Source organism: Sapajus apella, unplaced genomic scaffold, assembly GCF_009761245.1.
Source record: "Sapajus apella isolate SASKATOON/1434 unplaced genomic scaffold, GSC_monkey_1.0 scaffold8, whole genome shotgun sequence".
NCBI lineage: Eukaryota > Metazoa > Chordata > Mammalia > Primates > Cebidae > Sapajus > Sapajus apella.
Window position 1 is genome coordinate 3,942,639 of NW_022436948.1, and position 26,534 is coordinate 3,969,172.

A 26,534-nucleotide genomic window follows, 5' to 3' on the forward strand; every position below is an offset into this window, starting at 1 on the left:
GGGGAAAATGTGCCCCCATTGGTCTAACCTGTTGGCGGCCTGCTTACCATCACACTTGTTTTTATAATGAAAGAGGAAATTATTTCTGCTTTTAGTAATGGCAGCTCCAGAAACGGTGAGTAAAATGGGTGTTCGGAGAGAAGCCTCTCTGCATTTCTCAGTGTTGTACAGCTGCCAACCACAGCCTGTCTGGGAGGGAACGTTCTCACCCTGGTTCCATCTTTCAGAAAGCATTTTCCCACTTATTCTTTTGATACAGATAAACTGTATAATTTGCTACATGCTGATAGTAAACAGAGGTATCAGCAAGAATGAAAGCCAAACAATGGCCCACCATGACCTTCTTGTTTTTCTAAGATATTCTTCGAAGCTATTCTTGCGATAGAAATGAAATAAACATTTTTGGCACAAAACTCTTGTTTAGATTTTACTACGACCATGTGAAACACGGTTTGTTTCAAATGGCTTGCTGGTTTCCTTTGGAATTCCAAATGTTACCACAGGTAGCCCCAAAGGAAATGAAAGCGGATGATCTGGATATCTGTGTTTCTGTGCCTGCTGGAGCCTCTGTGGATTTCAGCCCTCGGAGGAAACAGGTTCCCAGAGCAGCCATGCCCGATATCTGGAAGAGGGAACTGGAGTTTAACTGGGAACATTCTGCTATTTGCCTACTTCCTCCGCCCTCTTGGGGTTACAGGGAACGACTTGGAAAGGCCTCTGGTCTCTTTTGCCTTGCGGTAGGTGGAATTCTTTCGTAGGAAACACAGCCCCAGGGTTTTGATGCAAGCCATTGGTCCAAAGCCACTCCCCACTTTGTTATGTGGGCGAAGGACTGGGCACCGGGCAGCTTGGATACTTTCACTCTTAATTAGGTCATGCTCGTGTGAGCAGGAAAGGGCTGAGTTTATGGGAAGCTGCTAATATCGTGGCCAGCTATCCCTTCCCGGGTGCCATCTACGTTTCTGGGACTCGGGTATTATGTGAGTATCGAAACTTCTTATGCTTTTGGTAGGTGTTCCACACGTGCAGGTAAGAATTGCGTTTATGTGGGACAGGTGAAAACAATTGCAAAAAAGCGACGGAAAGGTCATTGAGAGTAATTTATCTTCTGAAGAATAACAATATGGTCGGGAACTTCTAAGTGGTGAAAGGGAATCTCTCTAAAGATATGCTACGCAATCAGTTTGAAGATTGTTTGGACAGACACCGGGAAAGTCATTGTCTTAGCGGAATTAAGTTCATACTTTCTTTGCTAACTCTAGAAGCTTTTCTGTTATCTGCCGTGGCTCAGACAAAATGTATTCTCACCAGACGAGTGTTTCTGATTAATCCATACTGAATGTGTTTTGTGTGGACTGTCGAATTTCAAAGATTTACCGTGTGACCAAGATGCACCTGATGCTACAACCATAAATAGACTAATAAATGTTTTCTGTTCTTCCTCCGCTAAGGAGGTGGAGGTGGAGGTGGAGCCGGATGTCAGAGGTCCTGAAATAGTCACCATGGGGGAAAACGATCCGCCTGCCGCCGAAGCCCCGTTCTCATTCCGATCGCTTTTTGGCCTTGATGATTTGAAAATAAGTCCTGTTGCACCAGGTAGGTAGACCCAGGTGGGGACCTTGTGATTTCTGCCCATACCCCCATGGAGATGACCAGTGTAGCTGAGTGTCCCTGTAGGGGAAATATCTCCGCAGCTGTTCTGACATCCACAGGCTGGACACCTGCACTTCCCTAGACCTGCAGAATCTCGGGGAGAAGGGGCACTGAAGAGGGAATTGTTTGGTTAAGCCACTTGCTCACTCCCTGGAGATAGGTGTTTTCTTCTCTTGTTGGAGATTTTCAGAGATTGGGCTTCCGCAATTGCACTGTCAATCCTGAAGGAGGTCAGATCCTGGCCAGGAAATCTCTGAGCCCTCCAGGAAGTCCTGAGAAGCAGTGACCACTCATCCTTCCAAAAACTTAGGACACACTGGATGTCACCAAAGATATGAGAGGCCTAGATTAAAATCCAGAAGCAGATGACAGAGTGGCTCCTAGCAGAGGAGGAAAAATCTTGTTTCATAAATGAGTCACAAATGCTTGGCAAAACACTGGACTCTCTAGCAGCCTGTACAGCTAGGATCTTTTTGACGGGAGACGGTCAGGACTGGTCAGAGGGAGCTGTGGGCTTGCTGGTTGTGGAAGTTGGGGCTTGAATGCAGGCAGAATCCTGACCTGTTGGTGCTGGGGAGGAACCACAGAAGCTCTGCCTGAGTTTCCAGAAAGCAGGAGTGGGGGCCACCCTATGGACTCCTTTTAAAGCACCTGGACAATTGGCTTGGAGGAGGTTTGGAAAGGATGAGAGGTGGGAGAAGAGGTTTCAAGTAACTGAAAAGGCACACTATTTAAAAATATGGCTCAAAATTAGCATAAGTGTCGATGAAAGAAAAGTCTTGCAATCACCGACCCCCCCAAAACTCCCCTGGTTTTTATGTCCACATTCAGTCCCTTCCTGCTTTTGCCTCTAAGTGTGGTTTTGTGCACGGTGCAGATATAGGCAGGTGGGTTTTTTCTGTAAAAGGTTTTTATAAATCTTGTGGAATCACAATATTCGATCAAGTAGATATGCAATTTACATAGCCATTTGGTCATCATTTGACCTGCAGTTGTTCCTAATATAATTTAAATAATATGAATATTGATAGCACTATAATATTCCTTTCTCTTATTTTTTGATGATTTTGCTGTGACTAATTCTTAGCAATCATGAGGAACAAAAACGTTTCCTTGTAAACAGACCAACATATTGTTCATTAGAACAATTCAGAAAATACAGTTCAGCAAAAAGATTTTAAAAAATCACCCACAATGGCACCGTTACTAAGAGATAATCCTGCTAGCAATTCATGATTGGATTTCTTGCCTTCTATCTGTAGATCTGTATTTCCTCTTGGAAGTACCGTGTACTATTTATAATATTTTGAAGCTTTTTAAAAAATTAACAATATCATCTTTATCTTTCTATGGCATTAAATAATTAAATATTTTCTAGATATTGACAAACTATGGCTGCTGGGTGAAATCTGGCCCACCCCCTGCCTTTATAAATAAAGTTTTATTGTAACACAGACACATTCATTTGTTCACATACTGTGGCTGCTTTCATGTCATAAAGCAGAGTGGGGTTGTTGGGACAGATGGCATGGCCCATAAAGTTTAAATTGCTGTGTTTACTATCCGGTCCTTTACAGAAAAAGCTCGCCGACCCCCTTTCTATACCATCTTGTCCTCCTATAGGTATTCTAGTATATGTGTACATCATTTCTGATTTCAACTGTTCTGTTTTGTGGATCATTTGGTCTGTTTCCTGTGCATCAATATTATAAGTGTCCTTGGGGGTCGATATTTGCATACATCTATGGTGACATTTTAGGATAAATTCCTAGAAGTGGAACTGCTAGGTCAAAACTTTCATCTGTGTTTGAGCTTTCTGGTTTCTAAGTTTATATAGTTGGGAAGTTTACGTAATTTATACCCCTATGGACTGTAGGTGGGGGTCCATTTCCTTTCACTTCAGTTGAATCATTGTGAAGTTGGTATGTAATTATGTCTAATTTACTTTGTTTTCATTTCTCAAGAAGTCAAAAGCTTTTTTATTTTTTTTTCTTTGAGACGGAATCTCGCTGTGTCGCAGGGCTGGAGTGCAGTGGCACAATCTCGGCTCACTGCAACCTTTGCCTCCGGGTTCAAGTGATTCTCCTGCCTCAGCCTCCCAAGTAGCTGAGACTGCAGGCACCCACCACCACGCCTGGTTAATTTTGGTATTTTTAGTAGAGATGGGGTTTCACCATATTGGCCACGCTGGTCTTGAACTCCAGACCTCGAGTGATCTACCTGCCTTGGCATCCCAAAGTAGCTGGGATCATAGGCGCGCACCACTACACCCAGCTAATTTTTATGATTTTAGTAGAGATGGGGTTTTACCATGTTGGTCAGGCTGGTCAAGAAGTCTAAAGCTTTTCCATACTTGTGTGCCATTTGCATCCCTTCTTTGGAGAAATGCTGTACATTTCACTGTGTTTTCCAGGTATGCCCTCAAGGACCAAGCACAGGGGAGGCGTGGGGCCCCTACAGTGCCCAAAGGGCAGCCTGGCAGAGGAGTAGGGCAAACGGAAACAAATACAAAATTTCTATTACATGTCAATCTGTGATTTTACAATTTGGGGTTATTTTCTAAATCTAACTTAGATACAGAGCAGCTGGAATGCGAAAAGGTCATGCCTGGGGTTCCTGCAGATTTCTAAGTGTAAGATGGAGGGTGGGCATCCTCATAGGAAGAATTGTTAGTTTGCTGGGGATGGAGGTGTGAGGGTGGAGAGAGAATCCGTTCCGCCAACTCAAGACCACAGATAGGCTGTCCTGAAAGCACTTGGTCTCAGATCCTGAGTTAAAGCAACTTCATTATCATGATGTCATTCATTCACTCACCTAGATTTTTAAAAACGAATTTTTATTAGAACACAGCCATGTTCATTCACTTATGTATTGTCTTTGTGTGTGTGTGTGTGTGTGTGTGTGTGTGTGCGTGTTATGTTATTGTTTTTGAGACCAAGTCTCGTTCTGTTGCCCAGGCTAGAAGTCTTGCTCTGTTGCCCAGGCTGGAGTGTGGTGGCATGATCTCTGCTCACTGCAACCTCCACTTCCCAGGTTCAAGCTATTCTCCTGCCTCCGCCTCCTGAGTAGGTGGGACTACAGGTGTGTGCCACCACACCTAGCTAACTTTGTATTTTCAGTAGGCATGGGGTCTCTCTATGTTGGTCAGGCTGGTCTTGAACTCTGGACCTCAGGTGATCTGCCTGCCTCTGCCTCCCAAAGAGATGGGATCACTGGCATGAGCCACTGTGCCCGGCCTGTCATCTAGCACATTTTCACCAAGGACTACTGTGTACCTCCTGGTGTTCTAGGAATGGAGAATGCAGCCTCAACAAACTGCTGAGCTTGTCCAGGCCTAAAACACAGAGCTTGCCTGTCTCTCGTCCTCCAACCCTCTGAGTTCCTCACAGCCTCCGTGTCTGTGGTGTGCACCTCCTGTGCCCCTTCTCTTCCTCCACCTCTCACTCACCCTCTCCTCTGCACACTCTTTTCTCCTCGCATTCTGTGTCTTTTCACCATTTTTGTCTTCAAATTCTCATTTCTTAGGCAACCTCTGCTGATATTGATCATTTCATAATCATACCCCTTATTGCCAGAGGGTGAAGTTGTGAGTCTCCATGGACAGGCAGGGAAAGATCTTCTTAGCTGTTCCATGAGAGAGCTTTTGGTTCAACATGTCCAAGACTAGGAGAAGCGAGGCGGGTGCTTAGTCTCGTCCTGGGCAATTGTGCCACCCTGGGCAGGCTTCCCTCCCCTTTCTGGATTCCAACTTTCCTAATTTTTAACAGAGGTGACTTGGGCACAGATGTGTTTTCAGGATTGACAAAGCAATTTTTGTGAAATGGCCTGCTCTGCCCTGGAGGAAAGAGTGCTAGTGGGAAATTTCCTGCTACCCAGAGAGACATTCTTCTGGGCAGGCATCTGGACACTGCCTATACATTGTTTCCACCAGATGGGCCTGGTTCTCAAGGCAAGAACTGTGAAGGGCCTGAGATTTCACCCAACCTGCAAGCTAAAATTTAGTTTGCCACAGTTTCATGGGTGCTTCCGAAGACACAAGACTCCTGGGTCAGAGACAAGGGACGCTATTCCTCACAGTGCAGCAAGAGGCACAAGCGTCCTGATTGTGCTGGGTGGTTGCCTTTGCGTTCTCAGTCCCACAGAGGCATGCGGAGCAGCCCATGTGTACACTGCACGTGCAGGCAGCTTGCATTGCTGCTGCACATCCTAGAGTTAAGGAAACCCTAATCTTTATAACGGGCTGCAAGCAGGCCTGTGCAAATTTTGCTCTGGAGGAAGACATTGTATTTGTGAAACTGGACAGTAAACAAACCTGCCACATGCTCTGGAGGGAGATGCTATTTCTATATTCCAAGGATGTTTGCTCTACACACATCCTTGAAGAGATGATCTGGAATGAAAGCTGTCAGTGTTTCTGTGCACAACAACTGTGGAGTATGGTGTATCAACATCCTGTCCTTGGCTGGACATGATGGCTCGCAACTAGAATCCCAGTACTTTGGAAGGCTGAGTGGGAAGAATCGCTTGAGCCCAGGAGTTTGAGACCAGCCCGGGCAACGTAGTGAGACTCCCATCTCTCTAAGAAAAAATTTAAACAAGCAAACCAAAATTAACATCATGTCCTTGCATCCCCTCTGGCAGACCCCAGCACTACCTCTGGACTGCAAGTCCCCGTGCCAGTTTCATACCCTCCTCTGAGGGGGAACTGCCCCTCTGTATTAGTGTCCTAGGGCTGCTGAAACAAAGACCCCAAAACTGGGTGACCTAAAACAACAGGAACTTATTGTCTCAGTTCTGGAGGTCAGAAGTCCGAATTGCAAGGTGTCGTCGAGGCCATGCTCCCTCTTAAACCTGCAGGGCACCCTGCCCTGCCTCTTTGTAGCTCCTGGCGGTCTCCCAATAATCTTTTGCATTTCTTGGTGTGTAGATGCATTGCTCCATCTCTGCCTTCATCTTCATGAGGCTGACTTCTGCCTGTGTCTCCTCCCATCTTCTTCCCTCCACGCATGTTTGTCCCTGTGTCCTGATTTCCCCTTTTTGCTTTTTGGAGACAGAGTTTTGCTCTTGCCACCCAGGCTGGAGTGCAGTGGTGCTATCTCATCTCACTGCAACGTTCGCTTCCTGAGTTCAAGCGATTCTCCTGCCTCAGCCTCCCAAGTAGCAGGGATTACAGGTGCCCACCACCACATCCAGCTAGTTTTTGTATTTTTAGTAGAGACGGGGTTTCACCATGTTGGCCAGGCTGGTCTTGAACTCCTGACCTCATGTGATCCACCTGCCTGAGCCTCCCAAAGTGCTAGGATTACAGGTGTGAGCCACTGTGCCTGGCCAATTTCCCATTTTTTAAGGACAACAGTCATGTTGGATTAGGGCCCACCCTAATGACCTCATTTTAACTAGATGGCTCTGTAGACACCCTCCAGTTCATCTCCAAATAAGATGCCATTCAGAGGTAGTAAAAGTCTTTCTGGGGATCCTATTCAACCCGTAGCACCATCCCTGCAGTCCCCATGGAAGGACTGGGTCGAAGGTGGAGCAGGTAGGACTGAACTTCTAGGGAACGTGTCCCTCGGCAGGTGGCCCTTTCTCTAATTAAGGCACCTTTCTTTTTTTTTTTCTTTGAGACGGAGTTTCGCTCTTGTTACCCAGGCTGGAGTGCAATGGCGCAATCTCGGCTCACCGCAACCTCTGCCTCCTGGGTTCAGGCAATTCTCCTGCCTCAGCCTCCTGAGTAGCTGGGATTACAGGCATGCACCACCATGCCCAGCTAATTTTTTGTATTTTTAGTAGAGACGGGGTTTCACCTTGTTGACCAGGATGGTCTCGATCTCTTGACCTCGTGATCCACCCGCCTCGGCCTCCCAAAGTGCTGGGATTACAGGCGTGAGCCACCGCGCCCGGCCAATTAAGGCACCTTTCATTGGGCTGAGGCTTCTCTGCAAAGAGGGGAAGGGGAATGGATAGCTAGATTTGTGAGTTTCACGCCACCCCAAGTGAAGCTCTGTGGCCTTCTGCTCTTCTAGATTTGTGAGTTTCACGCCACCCCAAGTGAAGCTCTGTGGCCTTCTGCTCTTCCTCTTCCTTCTGGTTTTCAGATGCAGATGCCGTTGCAGCACAGATCCTGTCACTGCTGCCATTGAAGTTTTTTCCAATCATCGTCATTGGGATCATCGCACTGATATTAGCACTGGCCATTGGTCTGGGCAGTGAGTACAATTCATTATTTAGTAGGCTCTCCAATACCTAGCCAAGCAGTTAAACTTTCATGAGCGCCCCCACTCATTCTGGCATTTTGCTGCTGCCCAGCCTTAATTACTGGAGGCAAACATCCTTTTCGTTTGCTGACTTGAAGTTTTATTTGCCTGCTTGGATGTAAAGCCAGTCTGGGGCACAGCAAGGGCTGCTGGCCGTGCTCATGACTTTGTCACCAAGGAACCTGCCCGGTTAGGAGCGGCCAAAGGCAGCTGATGAAATAGAATCCCGAAGGTGGGAAGGAGGTGCTGACCGGAGCAGTGGGGAGAAGACAAAGGGGCCCATTCATGCGAGGCAGGCGCACCAGCTGTTTTTATAATAAGGTGCATGTGGCTTTTGAGAAAGTGGGTCATTTGGATGGAGGGTCTCTAATAGGGAACAATTTTTGTTTCAAATAACTGAATCACAGGTCAGCTGAATTTGCCACCTGCCCCACTGTGTGGTCCGAAGCTCATTTGCCTTCCCCCCAGGGTAAGAGAAACCAGGGAGATGAAGGAGTTCTCAGTCAGGACTCCTTGCTCGGCCGGCTCAGCAGGTCGGCCCCCAGCCATGCAGTTTCTCTCTTGACCTTGAGCCCTCCAGAGTCTAAATTCACCTCGCACTGTGGTTTCCTGGCCAGGCCACTTAGTGAGACAAAGTGGGGCACAGCAGCCCCACCCCTTGGAATTCAAAACAGAAACTAGGCTTTGGGAAACAGGGAGGCGATTTCAATACAGGTTTTATCATTTTGCTGGCCGGCTCCGCGCTGTGTGGCAGGTGGACAGTTGTTAGTGCTGCACACTGAAGGAGCTGTTGGTTATTCCCTGCCTTCCTCCCTTTTCCCAGTCCACTTCGACTGCTCGGGCAAGTACAGGTGCCGCTCATCCTTTAAGTGTATTGAGCTGACAGCTCGATGTGATGGAGTCTCAGATTGCAAAGACGGGGAGGACGAGTACCGCTGTGGTAAGGTCATGGCTCTTCCCGGGGAAGTGGAAGGAAGCAGCAGAGGCCAACCCTGACCCTTCCCGTCTGTGAAATGGGTCCAAGTCACTGCCATTTTTAGGTCATGTCCTCAGTGGGGATTGAACTGACATTTGCCCAAAGACATGTTGTACTGGGGGTCAGGGAGGGCCTTCCAGGCACCACACAAGCAATGAGACCACCGAGAAGTCTCAGGGGTCCAGGGTCACTGCTCTGTAACGGGGAGCCTTCTTACCCTTAATGTGCCCCCTCTGTGAGAAAGTCCAGGGACAAGGAGTGGGTCAGATTCGGCAGGGGAGGGGTTTGAGCTGGCTGTGGAGAAGCCCCTGCCTGTGGTTCAGGGTTCCACTGACCACTAATGAGCCTTTCTCCCTGCGCGTCGGCCAGTCCGGGTGAGCGGCCAGAATGCCGTGCTCCAGGTGTTCACAGCTGCTTCGTGGAAGACCATGTGCTCTGATGACTGGAAGGGTCACTATGCAAATGTTGCCTGTGCCCAGCTGGGTTTCCCAAGGTAAGTTAAAGAGCATTTCCAACCCACGGGCAAAACACAGAGAGGATAACAGCGAAGAAAGGCAATGACCGTTCAGCTGGGCAGCCTCGGCGCTTTCCCGCTCTCACATCCCATCCTCACAGCCACCTGGGGATGCCCAGTACTATCCTCACTTAGCAGGAAGGCAAGCCAAGGCCAGCCAGGCTAAGTGACCTGCTTGAGGTGCCTGGGAAATGGCGTGTTTGGGGTTCTGGGGGCCAGGCCAGGACCTCAGATGCAAACATGCAGTAAAAAGCCTCAGAGTCAAAAACAAGTGCTTCAGCTCCTCAGCCTGCAGCTCCTGGAGGAGACTCCTGGACACTTTCCCGCCTGGTCCTGGTGGTCACAGCAGTGTCCCTGCACACTTTGCCAAGAACCCCACAGAACCAACTGTTCAAAGTCAGGAGTGTAGTGAAGACACAGTCATTCAAAACGGTTGTTTAGCAACATGTAGAACAAAGAGCCATAGCAGTTGACTGCACTTGTTAGTGTTTGGTGTTGCCTACGTGACTGTTTGCATTGGGATGACACTGTTTTGGCCCAGGCCTGGGCCTCCTTCTCTCCCCGGTCCTTCCTTCTGACCTCCACAGCTTCCGCTGGAGTCTTCCTTACTCTCCTTTGCTCCGGATTCTCCGTGTTCAGAGCAGGCAGGCACATTCTGCGTTGTACTCAGGAAGATGGGGTACTAAAGCCACGCTGCCTGAGGCCCCCACAGAGACTCAACTTTCAAAGTCTATGCATCGTATTCTCGGCTCTCTTTCTCCAAAGCCGGTGACGCCAAATTACCCTCCAGACTCTAGCCCTGAGGTCTGCCTCCTTCTCCCTCCACACCAGCTGAGATTCAGAAATGAGCTGCCATGCAAGTTCAATGAGAACAGCAAAAATCATCCACGCTAACGCCTTTAGGAATTAAGTATTACTCCTCAGAGACAAGGAGGAAGAGGTATACACACACTGTACACACACATACACACTGCACACAGCTGAGAAGAGGTACACACACTGCACACACACACTGCACACACACTGCACACAGCTGAGAAGAGGTACACACACACACACACACACTGCACATACCTTGGAGCTTTCCCATTGGGTATTTCTCTTCCCTGCTGAGCCTCTTCCTCTGACTCATTGGGTGGGGGGCATGGGGGGCCTCCTTTTCTCTTCTCTCTGCATTCCTTCTCTGTCCTGGAGGGCCACTCCTCTCTCTGAGCAAACCCCAAGGCCTCTCTGCTCTGTCATGCAGAAAAACTCAGCTCAATCCCGCTCCCTTCCCAACCAGCAGACCCAAGTCAGGGGCCCCAGCTGTCCCAGGGATCAGTTAGAGGCCACCTCACGGTGGTGCAGCCTTCCTGTCTGTCTTCCACCCCAGTCTGTTTGCTGAAACATTCCTTCTTACACTTAAGGTTCTCCCTCTGCGAGGAAGTCCAGGGAATGCCATCTCCCCTGTCTCTCACACAGCATTGTCCGCTTTCTTCTCTACAGGCTTGTGCTTTCGTTCCCTAGCCATTGCTTCAGTTTCTAAGATTTCTTTCTGCGTTTTGTTCTGTTAATTTTTTAAAATTCTCTTTGAAAATCCTTCTTTAATATTCTCTGCTCTACTAATCCTATGTCAGATATCTGTGATTCAGAAAGAAAGAAGGAAAGAAAGAAAAGGAAGGGAGGAGGGAAGGAAGGAAGGAGGAAAGGAAGGAAGGAAGGAGGGAAGGAAGGAAGGAGGGAAGGAAGGAAGGAAGGAGGGAGGGAAGGAAGGAAGGAGGAAAGGAAGGAAGGAGGGAGGGAAGAAAGGAAGGAGGAAAGGAAAGAAGGAAGGAGGGAAGGAAGGAAGAAGGGAAGGAAGGAAGGAAGGAAGGAGGGAGGGAAGGAAGGAAGGAGGGAAGGAAGGAAGGAAGGAAGGAAGGAAGGAAGGAAGGAAGGAAGGAGGGAGGGAAGGAAGAAAGGAAAGAAAGCAGGAAAGAAGGAAGTAGGGAAGGAAGGAAGGAAAGAAAGAAGGAAGGATGGACTGTCAAGCCAGATTGCTTGGGTTCACATCCCAGTGTAGACTCAGGCAAGTTCCACACACAGCTCCTGCCTCAGTTTCCTTCCTTAGAAAGCAGGGATGGTAATAGCACCTGCCTTGAGGGGCGTGGTAAGTTCCGATGACCCCGTGAGGGTGAAGAACTTGGTGCGCGACAGCACGCTGGCGGAGCATGGGGCTGCGGTTGCCATTGTTAGCACTTTGAGACTTGAACAGTTTATGGGGCTCCAATTGCAGCACTGGGGTCTTCTTGCCTGGCACAAGCCCTGCCACTGGCACCGGGACCAGGCCATCCCAGCAACAATCCGCCCTTTCACGCCAGTGCCCGTGGTATCAGTGCATTGAGCAATCCTTGGAAGGGTGCCTACTGCCTTGATTACATTTTCCTCAAAACTCCAAGTCGACTGAACTTTGTATTTCACATACACATCCCCATAGCATTTACGGTAAGCTGATGAATCCTGTGGGTAAGCTGGCATGCTCACCACGAAAGCAAGCCTTCTGCACTGTGTTTTCACAAAGAAAGGGGAACATGGCTGTTTATTCACCATTTTCCATCTTGTGACTTTCTAAACATTTGATTAAAAAAAAAAAAGTTGCACCACTTTCACCATTGTTCTCCAGAAGACCCTTGTCCTGGCACTTTAAACATGAGCTGGGCTCTGATGTTCACGGAATCACTTTCTTGTACGTGTTCATCTCTTTCCGGTGGGGACCCATGCTGGTCCTGGGCAGATGAGGGGCATCTCTCCTGTTTCTCCAACTCATTGTTCTTGGGGACTTGGTGTCCCTGCTTTGCTGCCCCCTGACAATACTGGGCTTAGTTCTGTGCTCAGCTCCACTCAGGACTTGCTTCAAGCCAAGCAAAGGGCATTTCAGCTAAGTGTGTAAAGGGTGTGACCCATTCAAGGACATCAGGAGGTGGTCATTCATCCGTGTGGCTGCAACCCAGGGTGGGTGGATGGGGATGCTGGGTGCAGGCAAGAAGCGGGGGTCATCCCAGGACACAGGAGACCTGGAATGAATGCCTTGCCAGGGTGAGTGAACTTCATTCTCTTGGAAAAAGGAAGCCTTCGATGGGTTTGGGGGAACAAAATGACACCCCCCATGTACAATCCCTGTAGTATTGTGACTCACACATGGGTTGGATGCTTCAAAGGGTAAATTTAACACGTCAGGTCTGTGTTTCTGATGTGCTTGCAGCTATGTAAGTTCAGATAACCTCAGAGTGAGCTCGCTGGAGGAGCAGTTCCAGGAGGAGTTTGTGTCCATCAATCACCTCTTGCCAGATGACAAGGTGACGGCGTTACACCACTCGGTGTTTGTGCGGTAGGTGGTCAGGCGATGCTGTCGTCTGCATGGGCCTCGAGACACCTGCTGGATTTGTGACGCTGTGCTCAGCTCCACAAGGACTTAAGAGGCATAAGTGTGTCATCTCAGATGGCCAGTGGGAGGGGTCCACCTTGGTTAGACTGGGGGATACACCAGGTTGGGGTGCGAGAACCTGGTCCCAGCTGGGCAAGTATGGCCCAGCAAAGAAAGAGAAGGAAACAGAGCAGAAGGGTGACTGTGTGGTGCGTGTGACCAAGGTAGGGTTAGCTTGTCACGTAACGGGCACGCTGGGTGTGTCTGGGGAATGAAAGCAGGCAAACAAGAAGGGGGGGTGGGAGGAAAAGAGGAAGGAAGGAAGAGAGGGAGGGGACAGGAAAAGAGGAAGGAAGGAAGAGAGGGAGAGGACAGGAAAATAGGAAGGAATGAAGAGAGGGAGGGGACAGGAAAAGAGGAAGGAAGGAAGAGAGGGAGAGGACAGGAAAAGAGGAAGGAAGGAAGAGAGGGAGGGGGACAGGAAAAGAGGAAGGAAGGAAGGGAAAAGAAAAAAACAGAAATTCAGATAGAAATGTATCCTTCTTTGTTTACGAAGTATTTCAGCATTCATTATTTATTTTACATGTTTTCCCCAACAACTCATGGGGAAGGTAAAACCAGGTGTCCTTAAAAAACAGTCAGGTACCTGAAATTTACAGGGACCACCTGCCTTGCCCCAGGTTAGATGGTCCGTAGCAGATACAGCCAAGCGGTCTGAATCCAATTCCATAGTCTCTTCCTGACATCTTGGCCCAAACTCCAAGATGTGCCTCCTGCTCCGGGAATAAGCTCGTTGGCCTGTACGTCGGGGATGAATAAGCACGCAGGACCCACATGCGGTGGGCGGGACAGCTCATGTCTTGGGTGCTGAATCCTCAGTCTGGTGACATTAGCTTTCTCTTGCATGATGAGCGGGGGCTCAAAAGACAGAACATTACAGAGATTTTGGGATCGCTTTCCCTTCACTATGAGAAAAGCACACACCCTGGTCTCCCCCTGTGTGTGGGGTGGGGGTAGGAGTGTCAGGTCTGGGGCAGTCACACTGCTGCTCTGGGGAAGGAGCCCTCTGCCAGGTGTGTGAACCCAGGCTACAAGGAGTCCTGGAGGGCTTGCCACGCTATCCTTTGGGCACTCTTGTGTCCCCAGGGGCCAGGAGGTGGAGAACATTGGGCTGAGTCACCATGCAATGACAGCGTGATAGAATAGATCTCCTTACACATCCTTTATCATTAGCTATCTAAAGCTTAGAAATACAGAACGGCCCATTGCATACACAATACTTCACTGTTAGTTGAGTGTTTTAGAATGAATCATGTGACCTCATCCTCATTTTTTTTTAACATAGACTAAAATTGTAATCTATATTCAAGAGAGGGGGAAATAGAATTTATTTTTCTGTTACCCTAAGATTAAGTTTTTGAAAGTGTTCCTTTCACAGACCTGAGCATTGTTCACGGAGCCTACTTTTTCTCCACTTTAGGGAGGGCTGTGCCTCTGGCCACGTGGTTACCTTGCAGTGCACAGGTAAGAGTTCTAGAAAGGCAGGGCTCCAGGGGAAGCAAGCACACACCGAGCCCCATCTCCCTGCCCTCAGAGTCCTCTCTCCCCATGCTGCTCTGTGTCCCTTCCTCCCTGGTGCCAGGCGGGAAGCCTGTGTACCCCTACCTGCTGGAGAAGGGGAGCAGTGTCCTCACCTGCCAGCCTCACCCGTTAGGTGGGGGAGGCAGACGGAGGGACTCATTAGCTGCAGATAGGACCAAGGTCCACGGTGTCCCATCACTCTGTAGAGCCTTGAGTCCCTGACTCAGTCCCACTTCCTCCTTACACCTGCACAGTGCCTACTCCAGGCCCGGGGCAGGGCCCCTCATTCCTGGCAGAGGGGAGTGTCCACACAGCAGGGGTGGGGTCCAGAGCAGTCAGGGAGGTGCGTGCACCCGTGTCAGTGAGAGGGGGCTGCAGAAGGTTCCGGCCTGCTCCTGACATCCCAGGGTATTGTCATCACCAGGGGACAGGAGGGGGGTGGCGCTGCCAATGCCGGGCACTGACCAAGCAAGGCACGTGCTTCTCCCACCACATCCCCCACAGCACCCACCATCCTCAGGTCTCCCCAAGAGCCTGACCACCTCCCCCGCTGAGCCCCCTCCTACAGCACTTGTCGTAGAACTGCTGTGAGCTTTGGGAGTGGGGCAGTGAGGGTGGGAAGACAGGAGCAGGTGCATGGTAGTGACACCATGTCCCCCAGAGATGTCTGCAGGGTGGACCCACCAGCCCTGTTTCCCTCCTAGCCTGCGGTCGTAGAAGGGGCTACAGTGCACGCATCGTGGGTGGAAACATGTCCTCGCTCTCACAGTGGCCCTGGCAGGCCAGCCTTCAGTTCCAGGGCTACCACCTGTGCGGGGGCTCTGTCATCACGCCCCTGTGGATTGTCACCGCTGCACACTGTGTTTACGAGTGAGTGCTGCTGACCATCTTCCCAGACCCCTGTTCATGCCCTGGTCATGTCGGGTGAGGCGAGCTGCTTTGGGTGGAGGGCAGGGGCTCCAGAGGGAAGGCAGAGAGTCCAACCCCCAAGTAACGTCCAGCTGGAGAGGTGCCTCCAGCCTCACGGTGGCCCCATCGCTATCGGTGACTGGTGACCCTGAGCTTGTTTTGAGGATTGTAGCTTCTACAGAAAGGGCAGACAGAGGAGGGAGGAAGCTCTTGTGCTGGAGGAAAACTACAAAAATTAAAGGACCTAGACCTTCTGATAGCTGATTCTGGAGGACCATGTTATGGCAGAGATAGGGTGAGATGCTGGCGAGGTAGGCTAGAGGGTACATGTTGGGGGCCGGGCTCCGGGTCTTTTTTCTTAAAATCTCAGGATCTTAGAGTGCAGGAAAGCTAAAGAAAAGCCTTCCAAACACAATGGTTCTCAGGTAATTTTTACCCCCTATTTTGTTGCTGTTTGATGAAGAATGGGCCCAATAGACTCCTTGCAGTGAGCCAAGTTGAGCTCTGCCCTCAAATGCCAAGAAGACTTCGGAGGTGCTGAGAGTGAGGCCTGTCTGGGAAGCACAGGGGCTGTGGGTCTGTGTTTCTGCAGGGCATGGCACTGCAGTTGCATGTACAGCACAAACAAGAACCTGTACTTGTTTATGCTGTAAACATAGGATGGGACCACCTCTTGCCTGATAACCTCTGTCACCATCTTCCTAGGTTTTCAGGACACCTGAGGTCGATGAGTTCAGTGGTTGGGTTTTTCCTGCACTTCACCTCGTGCTCTTCTCATTTCAGCCTGTACCTCCCCAAGTCATGGACCATCCAGGTGGGTCTAGTTGTCCTGCTGGACAGTCCCGCCCCGTCCCACTTGGTGGAGAAGATTGTCTACCACAGCAAGTACAAGCCAAAGAGGCTGGGCCATGACATCGCCCTCATGAAGCTGGCTGGGCCGCTCACGTTCAACGGTACGTCTGGGTCTCTGTGTGGGGCTGCTGTGCTTCATTTGTTTCAGGAGGATTTGCAATTGCTTGTTTAAGCATTCTTACGATGGCTGCTTTACGATCCGTGTCAGACATTAGTTAATTATTCCAACTCCTGATTCATGTTGGTGTCGGCATCGGTTAACTATCTTTTCTCATGAAAGTTGTGATGTTTCTAGTTCTTGGCATGTTAATTGATTTTCAATTGTATCCTGGCTCTCCTGTTTGCAGACTTGTTGACTCTACCAACATTTTCAACGTTACCCTGTTTCAGTGTGGTTTGTAGATCCTGGGATACAGAACGATAGATTGGTGGGCTGTAGTTCCAATGATAACTATTTTAGTGCCTTCGTGGGCTGTGTGATTTGTCTGGTGACACCTTCTTCCTGTTGGAGCCACCTGGAGGCAGGAAGAGCTTCTCAAGGCCAGGCCACCTGGGGCCTCTAGGTGGCGGAAGAGAGTCACCCAGCTGTCATGACAAAGAGCACTTCTCTGTCCAGGTGCCCATTGTGGAGGGGTCACCTCAGCCAGTGCCACCCACCTGCCAGGGGCCCTCTCAGCTGAGGGGCAGACCTCCCAGGCTGGTCAGCTGGTGTGGCGGTGTCCTTTCATCTCTCTACAGGCTGAAAGACACTGGGCACCCTCAGCCCCCGGAAGTACAGGAAAGTTCTCTCCCAACCAGCAGCTCCTAAAGACCCTGTTTCTTGAAAAAGTCAGGCCCTGCCCTCTGGACATTACAAAAATGCCAGAAAAGCCACACCTGACAAAACTTTCAAACATCGGTAGACACAAACAAAGAACTGGAAGCCTATTCCCAAATAAATCAAAGCCCTTTTCCTTCCCAAGAAAGCAGGGGTAGCATAATAAATGGGTGAATTCCCTCTCACTGGAGCAGAATCCCGGTCCGAGAGCAGCCACAGGCTCTACCTGGCAGAGTCAATACTGCATCCATCACATGGACACGTAATTCCTGGAAACAAACATTTCCAGAGTAGGAGAAAGGCTGTGGCCAGGCCAGTTTGCCAACTATTATTAACGATATTTGGTTACAGAAAATGAGGTGCCAGCACTTGTGCTTTGACAGAAATTAAAGTGAGTTCTTGTGTTCCTTCTCTACCTCTTTATTACCGTTCTGCACAGAAAAGGTGAGGGAACCTCAGGGTGTGTTCGCACGAAAGCCTGGGATCCATGCAGGGCGCTCTGGCTTTGGGCGAGGCCAGCAGGACCCAGCCCTACACACAGGCAAACCCGCCACCTCCAGACGTCTCAGGGACCATAGGAATATTCGTGGAGCCATGTTCTACAAGCAGTGCACACACTGTGATCTAGACCAGGAGTGGGCCCGTGTGGCCTGAGGGTCAGGTTTTGGCAAATAGACGTTTCACTGGATGCAGCCACGCCTATGTGGGTGCGTGGGGCTGTGTTCATGTTCCAGTGGTGGCTGTAGAGACCGCACGGCTCCCAAAGCCTAAAGCGTTGAGTATTCAGCCCTTTCCAGAAGAAATGTGCTGATCCTGATCTAGACCCCCTTCCACTGCCACGGGGAGGGCTGGTTCCCAGTTTTAAGTGCTCTGGGTGTGGTGGATGGGGTGAGGGGCTCCTGCTGTGAGCTGATCGCTTTCTAGTAATCAAGGGCTTGACCTTCCCTTGGGAGATAGTCTGTGCTCCGCAGAGGCATAAGCACTGATGAGATGAATTGCTTTCTCGGACTCTGGCCTCAATGGCGTTAAGAACTATTGTTTCCTTTTAAACAGAGATGATCCAGCCTGTGTGCCTGCCCAACTCTGAAGAGAACTTCCCCGATGGAAAAGTGTGCTGGACATCAGGATGGGGGGCCACAGAGGATGGAGGTCAGTGGGCTGGAGCCAAGATTCTGAGCCCAGGAGCCCAGGACCCAGTGGGCTGCGGAGAGGGCTCCTCCAGCATCCCAGTGTGATGTTCCCATGGGCCTCCCAGATACCCTAGCCAGGGAGTGTGTGTCAGCTGCTCAGAAAACACAGTCAGCCAGGGAGCTGTGGGTCAGGAGGCACAGTTCCATGGTTATGGGGACAATGTCACACCTCAGACCTTCTCAGGAGAGAGCTAGACCTTCTTAAACACAGCAGGTGTTTCTCTTCCCCTGTCCGGACCCCTGGCTTTCACGGGGAACATACAGAGTCCACCTAGGCAACCCTCCCAGGCTTCATTCAGAACTCAAAGATTCGTGTTTGTGAAGACCAGTTGCCTTGTGGGACTTTGGAAGATGTGTTCTTTCATCCTGCAAGGAGCAAGTGGAAGAAGCAGCAGATGGGATTGCTGTGACAACAAGGGCAGCAGGGGTGGCAGTAGCCACAGACCGTGCAGAGGAAGCCTGGGACGCCCTATCCTAAGTGTGGGCACAGAGCTGGTCACAAGGCTAAGGTTTTCCAGCCAGCGCTTTCTTTGTTAGTAGGAAGAAGATTCATTTCCTGTGGCTGCTGTAACAAATTATCACAGTCTGGGTGGCTTAAAATTATGGAAATTGGCCAGGTGAAGTGGCTCACATCTGTTGTCCCAGCATTTTGGGAGGCCGAGTCCATGGTATCCCTTGAGGCCATTAGTTTGAGACCAGCCTGGGCAACATAGAGAGACACTGTCTCCATAAAAAAATGCAAAAATTAGCCAGGCATGGTGGCATGCACCTGTAATCCCAGCACTTTGGGAGGCCAAGGAGGAGGATTGCTTGAGCCCAGGAGTTTGAGACCAGCCTGGCCAACATGGTGAAACCCTGTCTCCACTAAAAATACAAAATTTAATCAGGCACGGTGGCGCACACCTGTAATCCCAGCTACTCAGGAGACTGAGGCTAGAGAATCACTTGAACCCAGGAGGCAGAGTTTCCAGTGAGCCGAGATCATGGCACTCCACTCCAGCCTTGGTGACGGAGTGAGATTCCATCTCAAAACAAACAAACAAACAAACATTAGCCTGGCATGGTGGTCCTAGCTACTCAGGAGGCTGGGGTGGGAGGATTGCTTGAGCCCAGGAATTCTAAGCTGCAGTGAGCCGTGATCATGACTCCATACTCCATCCTGGTGACAGAGTGAGACTTTGCCTTTAAAAAACAAAATCCATGGAGATTTATTGAGATTTATTGTCACACCCAATCGAGGTGCCTGCAGGGTGGCCTTCCTGGAGGTTCCAATGCCTTTCCTTTGGGTTCTGGTGGCTGAAGCTGCCCTGGTGTTATGGGGCTTGTAGATGGATCTCCAGTCCCAGTTTCCATCCTCTGTGGCTTTGTCCCTCTGTCTCTGTATCTCAAATTTCCCTCTCCCGTGTCTTATAAGGACATCAGTCGTTGGATTTAGGGTCCGCCCTAAACTCAGAGAGATCTCATCTTGAGATCCTTACCTCAATTACATCTGCAAAGACCCTATTCCAAATAAGTTTGGGCTCCATAGTGGCAGGAAGGCATATTTTGGAGGGGCCCACCGTTCAGCCCAACAGGAAGTTCAGGATTTTCCTCTGTACCCCAATTACTTGAGCCCACCCCCTGCTGAAGGCACCAGGGGCTGACCTGGATGCTTTGGGTCTGCGGGGACTGCGTACTCCCTGCCTGCTGGTGGTGCTGCCCACCTGGTTAAGGGTACTCACAATTCTCTAGTTTCCAACCCACCCACGTGGCCCAGCTCTGTCCCAGCATGGCTGGCAGGGCCCTTCATCAGGACCAGTACCCCTCGTGTGAGGTGGGAGCTGGGAGACCAGGCCACGGTCCCCTTCCCTCCTTATCCAGGACCTCTCATTCAGGACCACGCAGCCCGTCACACTGGGCTCTGAAGAGGGGGCTGAGCAACAGCTTCATCCTCCCAGGAGATTCTCCATCCCTCTGCAGATTCGCTTCTCGCTGTCAATCTGCTCTGTCCAACACGAAAGGTCCAACCAGCCCCTCTCCTGACACGACAACCCAGCCTGTGTTGGAATCTTCTCCCACCATGCGTTGAGCTGTTTCGCTGCATTCTGGGCACAAAGCTGAGTGTCTTGTGATACCGTGTGCTCCTAGAGCAGCCCCTCAGGGGCCGTCATTGTGACGTTTTGTTGTCTCCATGGAATCTCTGTGGGATGAGCAGGAATGAACAGGTTCTCCCTCAGCCGTGCAGGCAGACCCCGCTGCGAGGACACAGCTGGAGGGGTGGGGCCTCTGTGGACTCACTCACAGCACGTGTGAGGTCCCAGTGCTGAGGAGAGCAGGCCCTCACGCCACCTGCTGAGACCTCTGTGAGGAACGGAGGTCTGCCATATTGAGTCTAGAAAACGTCAAGATGCCCGGGTCACAAAGCAGCTAAGTCGGAGGGGGTCCCTCCCTTTGGTGTCAGGGTGCCCTTTGGTGTTGGGGTGCGTTTCAGTGTTGTGGGTGCACCTGGCCCACTGCAGGTGTATTAAGTCTCCTGTGGCTGTTGCAACAAATGACCCCAAAGTTGTGGCTTAAAATGACACAAAGGTATCATCTCATAGTTAGGAAGGTCACAGGTCCAAACTCAGTCTCAGGGCGGCGGTGTCAAGTGTGGACCGGGCTGGCTCCTCCTGGAGACCTTGGGGAGCCTGTCCCCTGCCTTTTCCGGCTTGTCTTGTGCTGTCCTTGGTCTTCCAGGTCAGCAGCGCCACATCTGTGAATCTCTCTCTGACTCTGGTCCCTGCTCTGTGGTCACAACTCCTCCTCCAGCTCCTCCGAGGACCCCTGTGACTTCCTTGGGTCCACTCCCTACTCCAGATCCTCTCCCTGCTCAAGGCCTATCCCTCACTGCACTTGCAATGTCCCATTTGCCCTGTAAGGTGACACAGTCATAGGTTCTGGGGATTGGGGTGAGAATGTCTTTGGGGGTCATTTGTCTGCTGAGTACCCCGGAGTTCACAAAGACACTGAGTGTGCAACCTTCATGAGCCTCAGTTTCCCTCCCATAACCTGGGGTATTCTGATGGCTGATGGGGCTGGTGCCCTGGGGAGGTGCCTTGGCCACTGTCACCCCCTTCTCCTCCCTTTGGACACTTAAGAAGAGTCAGTGGCCCTGCCTTGAAGCAGAGTAGCCCTTGCAGTTGCACACAGGTGGCAAACTCTGGGCTTGGCGCGCTTAGAGACAGCGGGGTCTGCCCGGCCCACTTGCAGGGCCCTGTTGCATCTCATCAGATGGCGCCCCCCTTGTCCTCGTTCCCTCATCCCCTGGTCCCAGCACACACGAGCCAGGCTTCCTTCTCACACACATTCCCTCACTTGCTTTGAAGCAGGCGACGCCTCCCCTGTCCTCAACCACGCGGCCGTCCCTTTGATTTCCAACAAGATCTGCAACCGCAGGGACGTGTATGGCGGCATCATCTCCCCCTCCATGCTCTGTGCGGGCTACCTGAAGGGCGGCGTGGACAGCTGCCAGGTACGGGGCCATGGCGGTGGGTGAGGCCATGGCAGGGTGACCCAGCCCTTGGGACAGGCCGTTGCTAGCGTTTCCCTGTGACCGAGCAAAAAGTAAATTTACAGGGTGTGGAGAAGAAATTTGCTCAAGATATCACTCCTTTTCCTGGCCACCAGGCCTGTGTTTACCCAGTGATCTGGCTCTGTGTGGGTGCTGGGTGGTGGGAGGGGTCTCCAATTCTGACTTTGTCGGGGACCGCAGAGGAGGAAGGTGGCAGGGAACTGGTGAATCTGGCCCTCCGAAAGCTACAGTGGGTGGGACTTCTATTCTACCAGGTGGATCACAGGTCAGCTAAAGGCCCTGGCCAGGTGGACCCTCCCTCTCCAGCTGCCCTTGGCCTTAACAGGGTCAGTGTCTGCATTCTGGAAGGGACACACAGCTGGAGGCAGCACCCCAAAGGGGCTGAGGGACCCCTCTCTGGGGGATGCCATGCCTGGAAGGGCCGGTGTGTCCCTTCTGTAACCTGGGTCGTCCATTGTGAAATCATGAGGGTCCCACTCCCACAGCAAGCAGCCTGCAGGGCAGTGCCTGTCCCCTGACCTTTGCTTCTTTTCTGTCACCCAGGGGGACAGTGGGGGGCCCCTGGTATGTCAAGAGAGGAGGCTGTGGAAGTTGGTGGGAGCAACCAGCTTTGGCATTGGCTGTGCCGAGGTGAACAAGCCTGGGGTCTACACCCGCATCACCTCCTTCCTGGACTGGATCCATGAGCAGATGGAGGTGGGTGCAGCGCCCTTCCCAGCTCACCTCATTCCTGGCATTTGACCTCTAGGGTCCATTAAATGCAACCTGGTCTTGCTATAAAGAACCAGGGAATGTCCGAGTGGTTGTCAATTCCGAAGCAGTGATTTGGTGGCTCCAGGGTGTCAGACTCATGGGCTGAGAACAGAGATCACAGCTAGTCTTGGGCAGCTCTGGCAGGTGCAGCCTGGCACACAGAGGAGCTGGGGCCGGGAGGAAGGAACCTCACCACACGGAAAGGAAAAGAGGAGGCGGCAAGAAGGAGCCCCTGCTGGGATGGGGATGGGCCAGTGTGTCCTTGTGTGCCAGAGCAGGGAGAGAGTGGGAGGGGGCAGGGGTGGGGGCTGAGTCAGTGCCAGAGAGGACCCTTCCTGCCCACTGAGGAGCTGGAACCTCACTGGGAGCCAGGGATGAGAGGCAGCGTGTCCTGTCAGGAGGGGCTTTGTGAGTTCTGCATTGGTGGTGGTGTGGTGGTGGGGGGTCTTGAGGGGGAGGGGTGGAAGGAAGTAGGAGTGACCTGCAGGGCGGCACTGGGCAGCAAGGCTGACTTGGCAGGACCCGGGCAGGGAGGGGAACCCTGAGACGGTGGAAGAGCAAGAAAGAGCCTCAGGGCCTCGCTGGGAACCTGGCGGCTGCCTGCTGGAGGTGGGCACAGTGCCTTCCTCATGTGGCTGCTAGGCAGACATCTGCTAGCTTCATCTCAGATGAAGTCTCACCCAGTCCTTGGATGGTTTGAAACACAGGAGGCTCTCACGGAATGTGGCCAGTGGGATCCTGGGACCTGCGGCTTTGGGAGAAGCGCGCGCACAGGCCCTCCAGCAGCGTCCTTGCTGGCAATGCAATTTTGTTATAAAGTTGATGGGGAAAAAATTTGGTTTCATTATATATCATTTTGCTTAAAGTTGTAGTTTCCAAGAACTATCAATGATGTCAAAGTGAGTACGTTTTTTTTCCCTAATTGAGGTGAAACTTATCTAACCTAAGTGAACAGCCCTGTGGCATTCAGCCCATTCCCAGGCCAGTGCGGCTGCCGTCTCTGCTGGTTCCCAGCATTCTCATCTCCCCAGACACATGGGGTGGGCCCCTCGAAGCAGGCGGTCACCCCCAACTCCACTCTTCTCCGCAGCCTCCGGCACCCACCAGTCAGCTTTCTGTCTCTAAGGCTCAAAGACCTTTTAAAAAAGCGGCTTTAATTGGAGACAGTTGACCAAGAGAGGACATCAAATGCTGAATGTGCCTCAGCCGCCGATTCCTATTTTGCTGTCATAGATTTTGTGCTTTAAATGAGAAACTACGAACTGGTGCCCACAGCACACGGTGAGGCCTGGGACTGAGGCGTGGCCTAGTTTCACCTCCAGCACTGATGCCCTGCAGCCCCAAGCCGACCCCCAACCCTTGAGATGTGGTGCTCGGCTGGGTGGAAACTGCCTGCTCTGCTCCCCTTGCTGGGAGAGGCAGCTTGGCCCCGTACTGGGCACGGAGTGGCCTGCAATGCCCTTTAGTAGAAAGCTCAGCTCAGCTTGCCCACATGTAGAAAGGACCAGGATGGACAGCTGAATGGAGACCTCCTCACTGTTCAGGGTGCTGTGGGAGCCTGGGGTGCACATGGGCCTGTGGGCACAGAGTGCCGAGGGCAGGAAAGGAGAAGCCAGTCCTCTGCACTGGGTCTGCAGTGCATGGAGGTGCTCATGGGGCTGAGCACCGAGCTGGTGACCCTAAAAGTCCCCCTTAAGACACTGAAGGTGCAAGGCAGCAAAGCCCCCTCCCATGTCTTCAGCTGTCCTGGGTGAGCTGGAGACAAAGGTTTAAAATCAGTCTGGGGAGCCAGCTCACAACAGTGCCAAAGAAGGGCTGCCTCAGCTCTCCCCTGTCAGCCCTGCCCTGGGCAGCAGAGCCTGGGACCCTCCCTACACTACAGGGGAGGTGACCTGCATGAGGCCCCCCGCTAACAAGGGCAGAGCGAGAGTCACATCAGACCCCCACGTGGCCCCAGAGTGACTACACTGCAGAATCAACAGATCTCAAACTTAGGGGTGCATAGGCCCCTTTGTTAACTGTGAAGATTGCAGGTTGTTTCTCAGGAGTCTGATTGGGAGGTCTGGAGTGAAGATCCTGATGATTTTGTTGCACGGGGGCTTCAGGGCACTCTGAGAAACCCTGGGAGTGGGTTGGAGGTAGATTCCCCTGTTGCGGCGAAGCTGGGGTGCAGGAGTTTGACTGTGATGCTGGCTGGCTCCCGCCGTGCCTGGAGCCCCTGCTCCCTGCAGAACACCTGCTGCCTCCACACGCCAGCACCTGCGTGAGATGCCGCGGCCTCAGACGTGCCCTTTCCCAAGTCTCTTTTCAGACTTCCTAAGGCAGACCCAGAAGACGCTTCCTTTCTCGGGAGGGTTTCCAGCGGGCCTGCTGTGCATTTCAGTTGTTCCATTGTGAGGAATGTCAATGCGGGGACCTTCCAAGAGCTCACTGTCTTGTGGGGAAGTGTCCCGTCTGCTAGTTGGTGGCATGCCCACTGCCTCATCTTCATGTTTTTTTCTTTTCCCTCCCTGCCTCCCTCCCTCCCTCCCTGCCTCCCTCCCTCCCTTCCTCCCTTCCTTCCTTCCTTCCCTCCTTTTGAGACACAGTCTTGCTCTGTTGCCAGGCTGGAGTGCAATGGCAATATCTCAGCTAACTGCAACCTCCACCTCCCGGGTTCAGGCGATCCTCCTGCCTCAGTCTCCTGAGCAGCTGGAGCTACAGGTGCACACCACCACACCTAGCTAACTGTTGTATTTTTAGTAGAGACAGAATTTCACCATGCTGGCCAGGATGGTCTTAATCTCTTGACCTCGTGATCCACCTGCCTCAGCTTCCCAAAGTGCTGGGATTGCAGGCATGAGCCACTGCGCCCAGCCTCATCTTCATTTTCATCCAGCACTTTCCTCTATCTAGTTGGGGCTTAAAACGAAATTGTTCTGACTCAAACCAGAACTTAGGAACACAACGCCAAGGTTTGGAAGGTTCCTGTGGAAGTGATGGGCTGTTGCAGGCAGAAATGTATTGCTGGTGTATTGCTGGTCAGACCTTTTCATCCCTGCCCAGGATCTGCTCAGAATGGCAGCCCCAGGAGGCGGCCAACCTTGTCTTCACCATGGAGAACAGCCCCACCATCCCTGTAGGGCAGAATGCAGGTGCCTGCTCCGTCACAATGTTGGACAGATGGCCAGACGTGCTAAAAACAGTAACATCTTTGTTTTCATTTTTAGAGGGACCTAAAAACCTGAAGAGGGACCCAAGTAGCCACCTGAGTTCCTACGGTGATGAAGACAGCCTGGTCCTCCCCTGGATCCCATGTGGAAACTTGCACATGAGCAAATGCCCTCGGAGCTCTGCATTCCAGCACCAGCAGCCGACCTGAAACAGGCACCCTTCGTCTGATTCCAGCACAACCCTCCAGCTCCTTCCTTTTTGTTTTTCTGAATTGGAGCCTCGATCTGTCACCCAGGCTGGAGTGCAGTGGTGCAATCTCTGCTCACTGCTGCCTCTGCCTCCGGGTTCAAGCGATTCTTCTGCCTTAGCTTCCCAAGTAGATGCGATCACAGGCGTGTGCCAACATGCCCAGCTAATTTTTGTATTTTTAGTAGAGACAGGGTTTCACCATGTTGTCCAGGCTGGTCTCGAACTCCTGACCTCAAATGATCTGGCTCCCTCGCCTCTCACAGTGCTGGCTTACAGGTGTGAGCCGCTGCGCCTAGCCTCGAGGTCCTTTCTGATCTTCGCTGAGAACAAAAGCAGCAGCAGCTCACACGTGTGGCCTTCCCCACCGTCCATTTGGTTTTCTCTCTAGGGCTCCTGAAAAATTCCTGACGAGATAAGCAGTTAAGTGACTTCACGTGCAAAGTCTCCAACAGCCACTCAGTAAAGATGCGCCCACCAGAACCGCCGCAGCATGGTCACTGCAGGTGGAGCTGCCTGCGTGTTTTTACCCCTAGGACCAGAACCAAACCCACCCTTTCTACTTCCAAGACTCATTTTCACACGTGGGGAACTTAATCTGGGAATGACTCATTTAAGGCATATTTTCATCACTTCTTTGTAGCATTTGGTGCTTGATGTGTTATTGCCCCTTGATTCCAAAGAACATCTGTTTTCTTTCCTCA

The 26,534-nt window shown here is 51.6% G+C and overlaps 1 protein-coding gene across 2 annotated transcripts; it reads left to right on the forward strand.

Moving 5' to 3' along the window:
- Positions 1 to 831: 831 nt before the first annotated feature.
- TMPRSS3 (transmembrane serine protease 3) lies at positions 832 to 26,534 on the forward strand. 2 transcript variants are annotated; one of them, XM_032276797.1, is made up of 13 exons: positions 832 to 980; positions 1,452 to 1,596; positions 7,749 to 7,859; positions 8,731 to 8,847; positions 9,253 to 9,376; positions 12,618 to 12,743; positions 14,260 to 14,303; positions 15,065 to 15,230; positions 16,053 to 16,222; positions 17,992 to 18,087; positions 21,473 to 21,618; positions 22,222 to 22,374; positions 25,641 to 26,534. In XM_032276797.1, exons 2-13 carry the CDS (start codon positions 1,503 to 1,505, stop codon positions 25,656 to 25,658), a joined length of 1,365 nt encoding a protein of 454 aa, XP_032132688.1. In that variant the 5' UTR covers positions 832 to 980; positions 1,452 to 1,502; the 3' UTR covers positions 25,659 to 26,534. The 2 variants fall into 2 exon arrangements, with proteins under 2 accessions (XP_032132688.1, XP_032132689.1); XM_032276798.1 differs by having other exon boundaries at positions 864 to 980; positions 21,476 to 21,618.

Excerpts from the sequence above, each read along its gene's own strand:
- TMPRSS3 (XM_032276797.1), top strand. The coding sequence starts at position 1,503 with ATGGGGGAAAACGATCCGCCTGCCGCCGAAGCCCCGTTCTCATTCCGA. Across the intron at positions 9,377-12,617 it reads GCCCAGCTGGGTTTCCCAAG|CTATGTAAGTTCAGATAACC; the intron begins GTAAGTTAAAGA and ends ATGTGCTTGCAG. Across the intron at positions 21,619-22,221 it reads GCGGCGTGGACAGCTGCCAG|GGGGACAGTGGGGGGCCCCT; the intron begins GTACGGGGCCAT and ends TCTGTCACCCAG.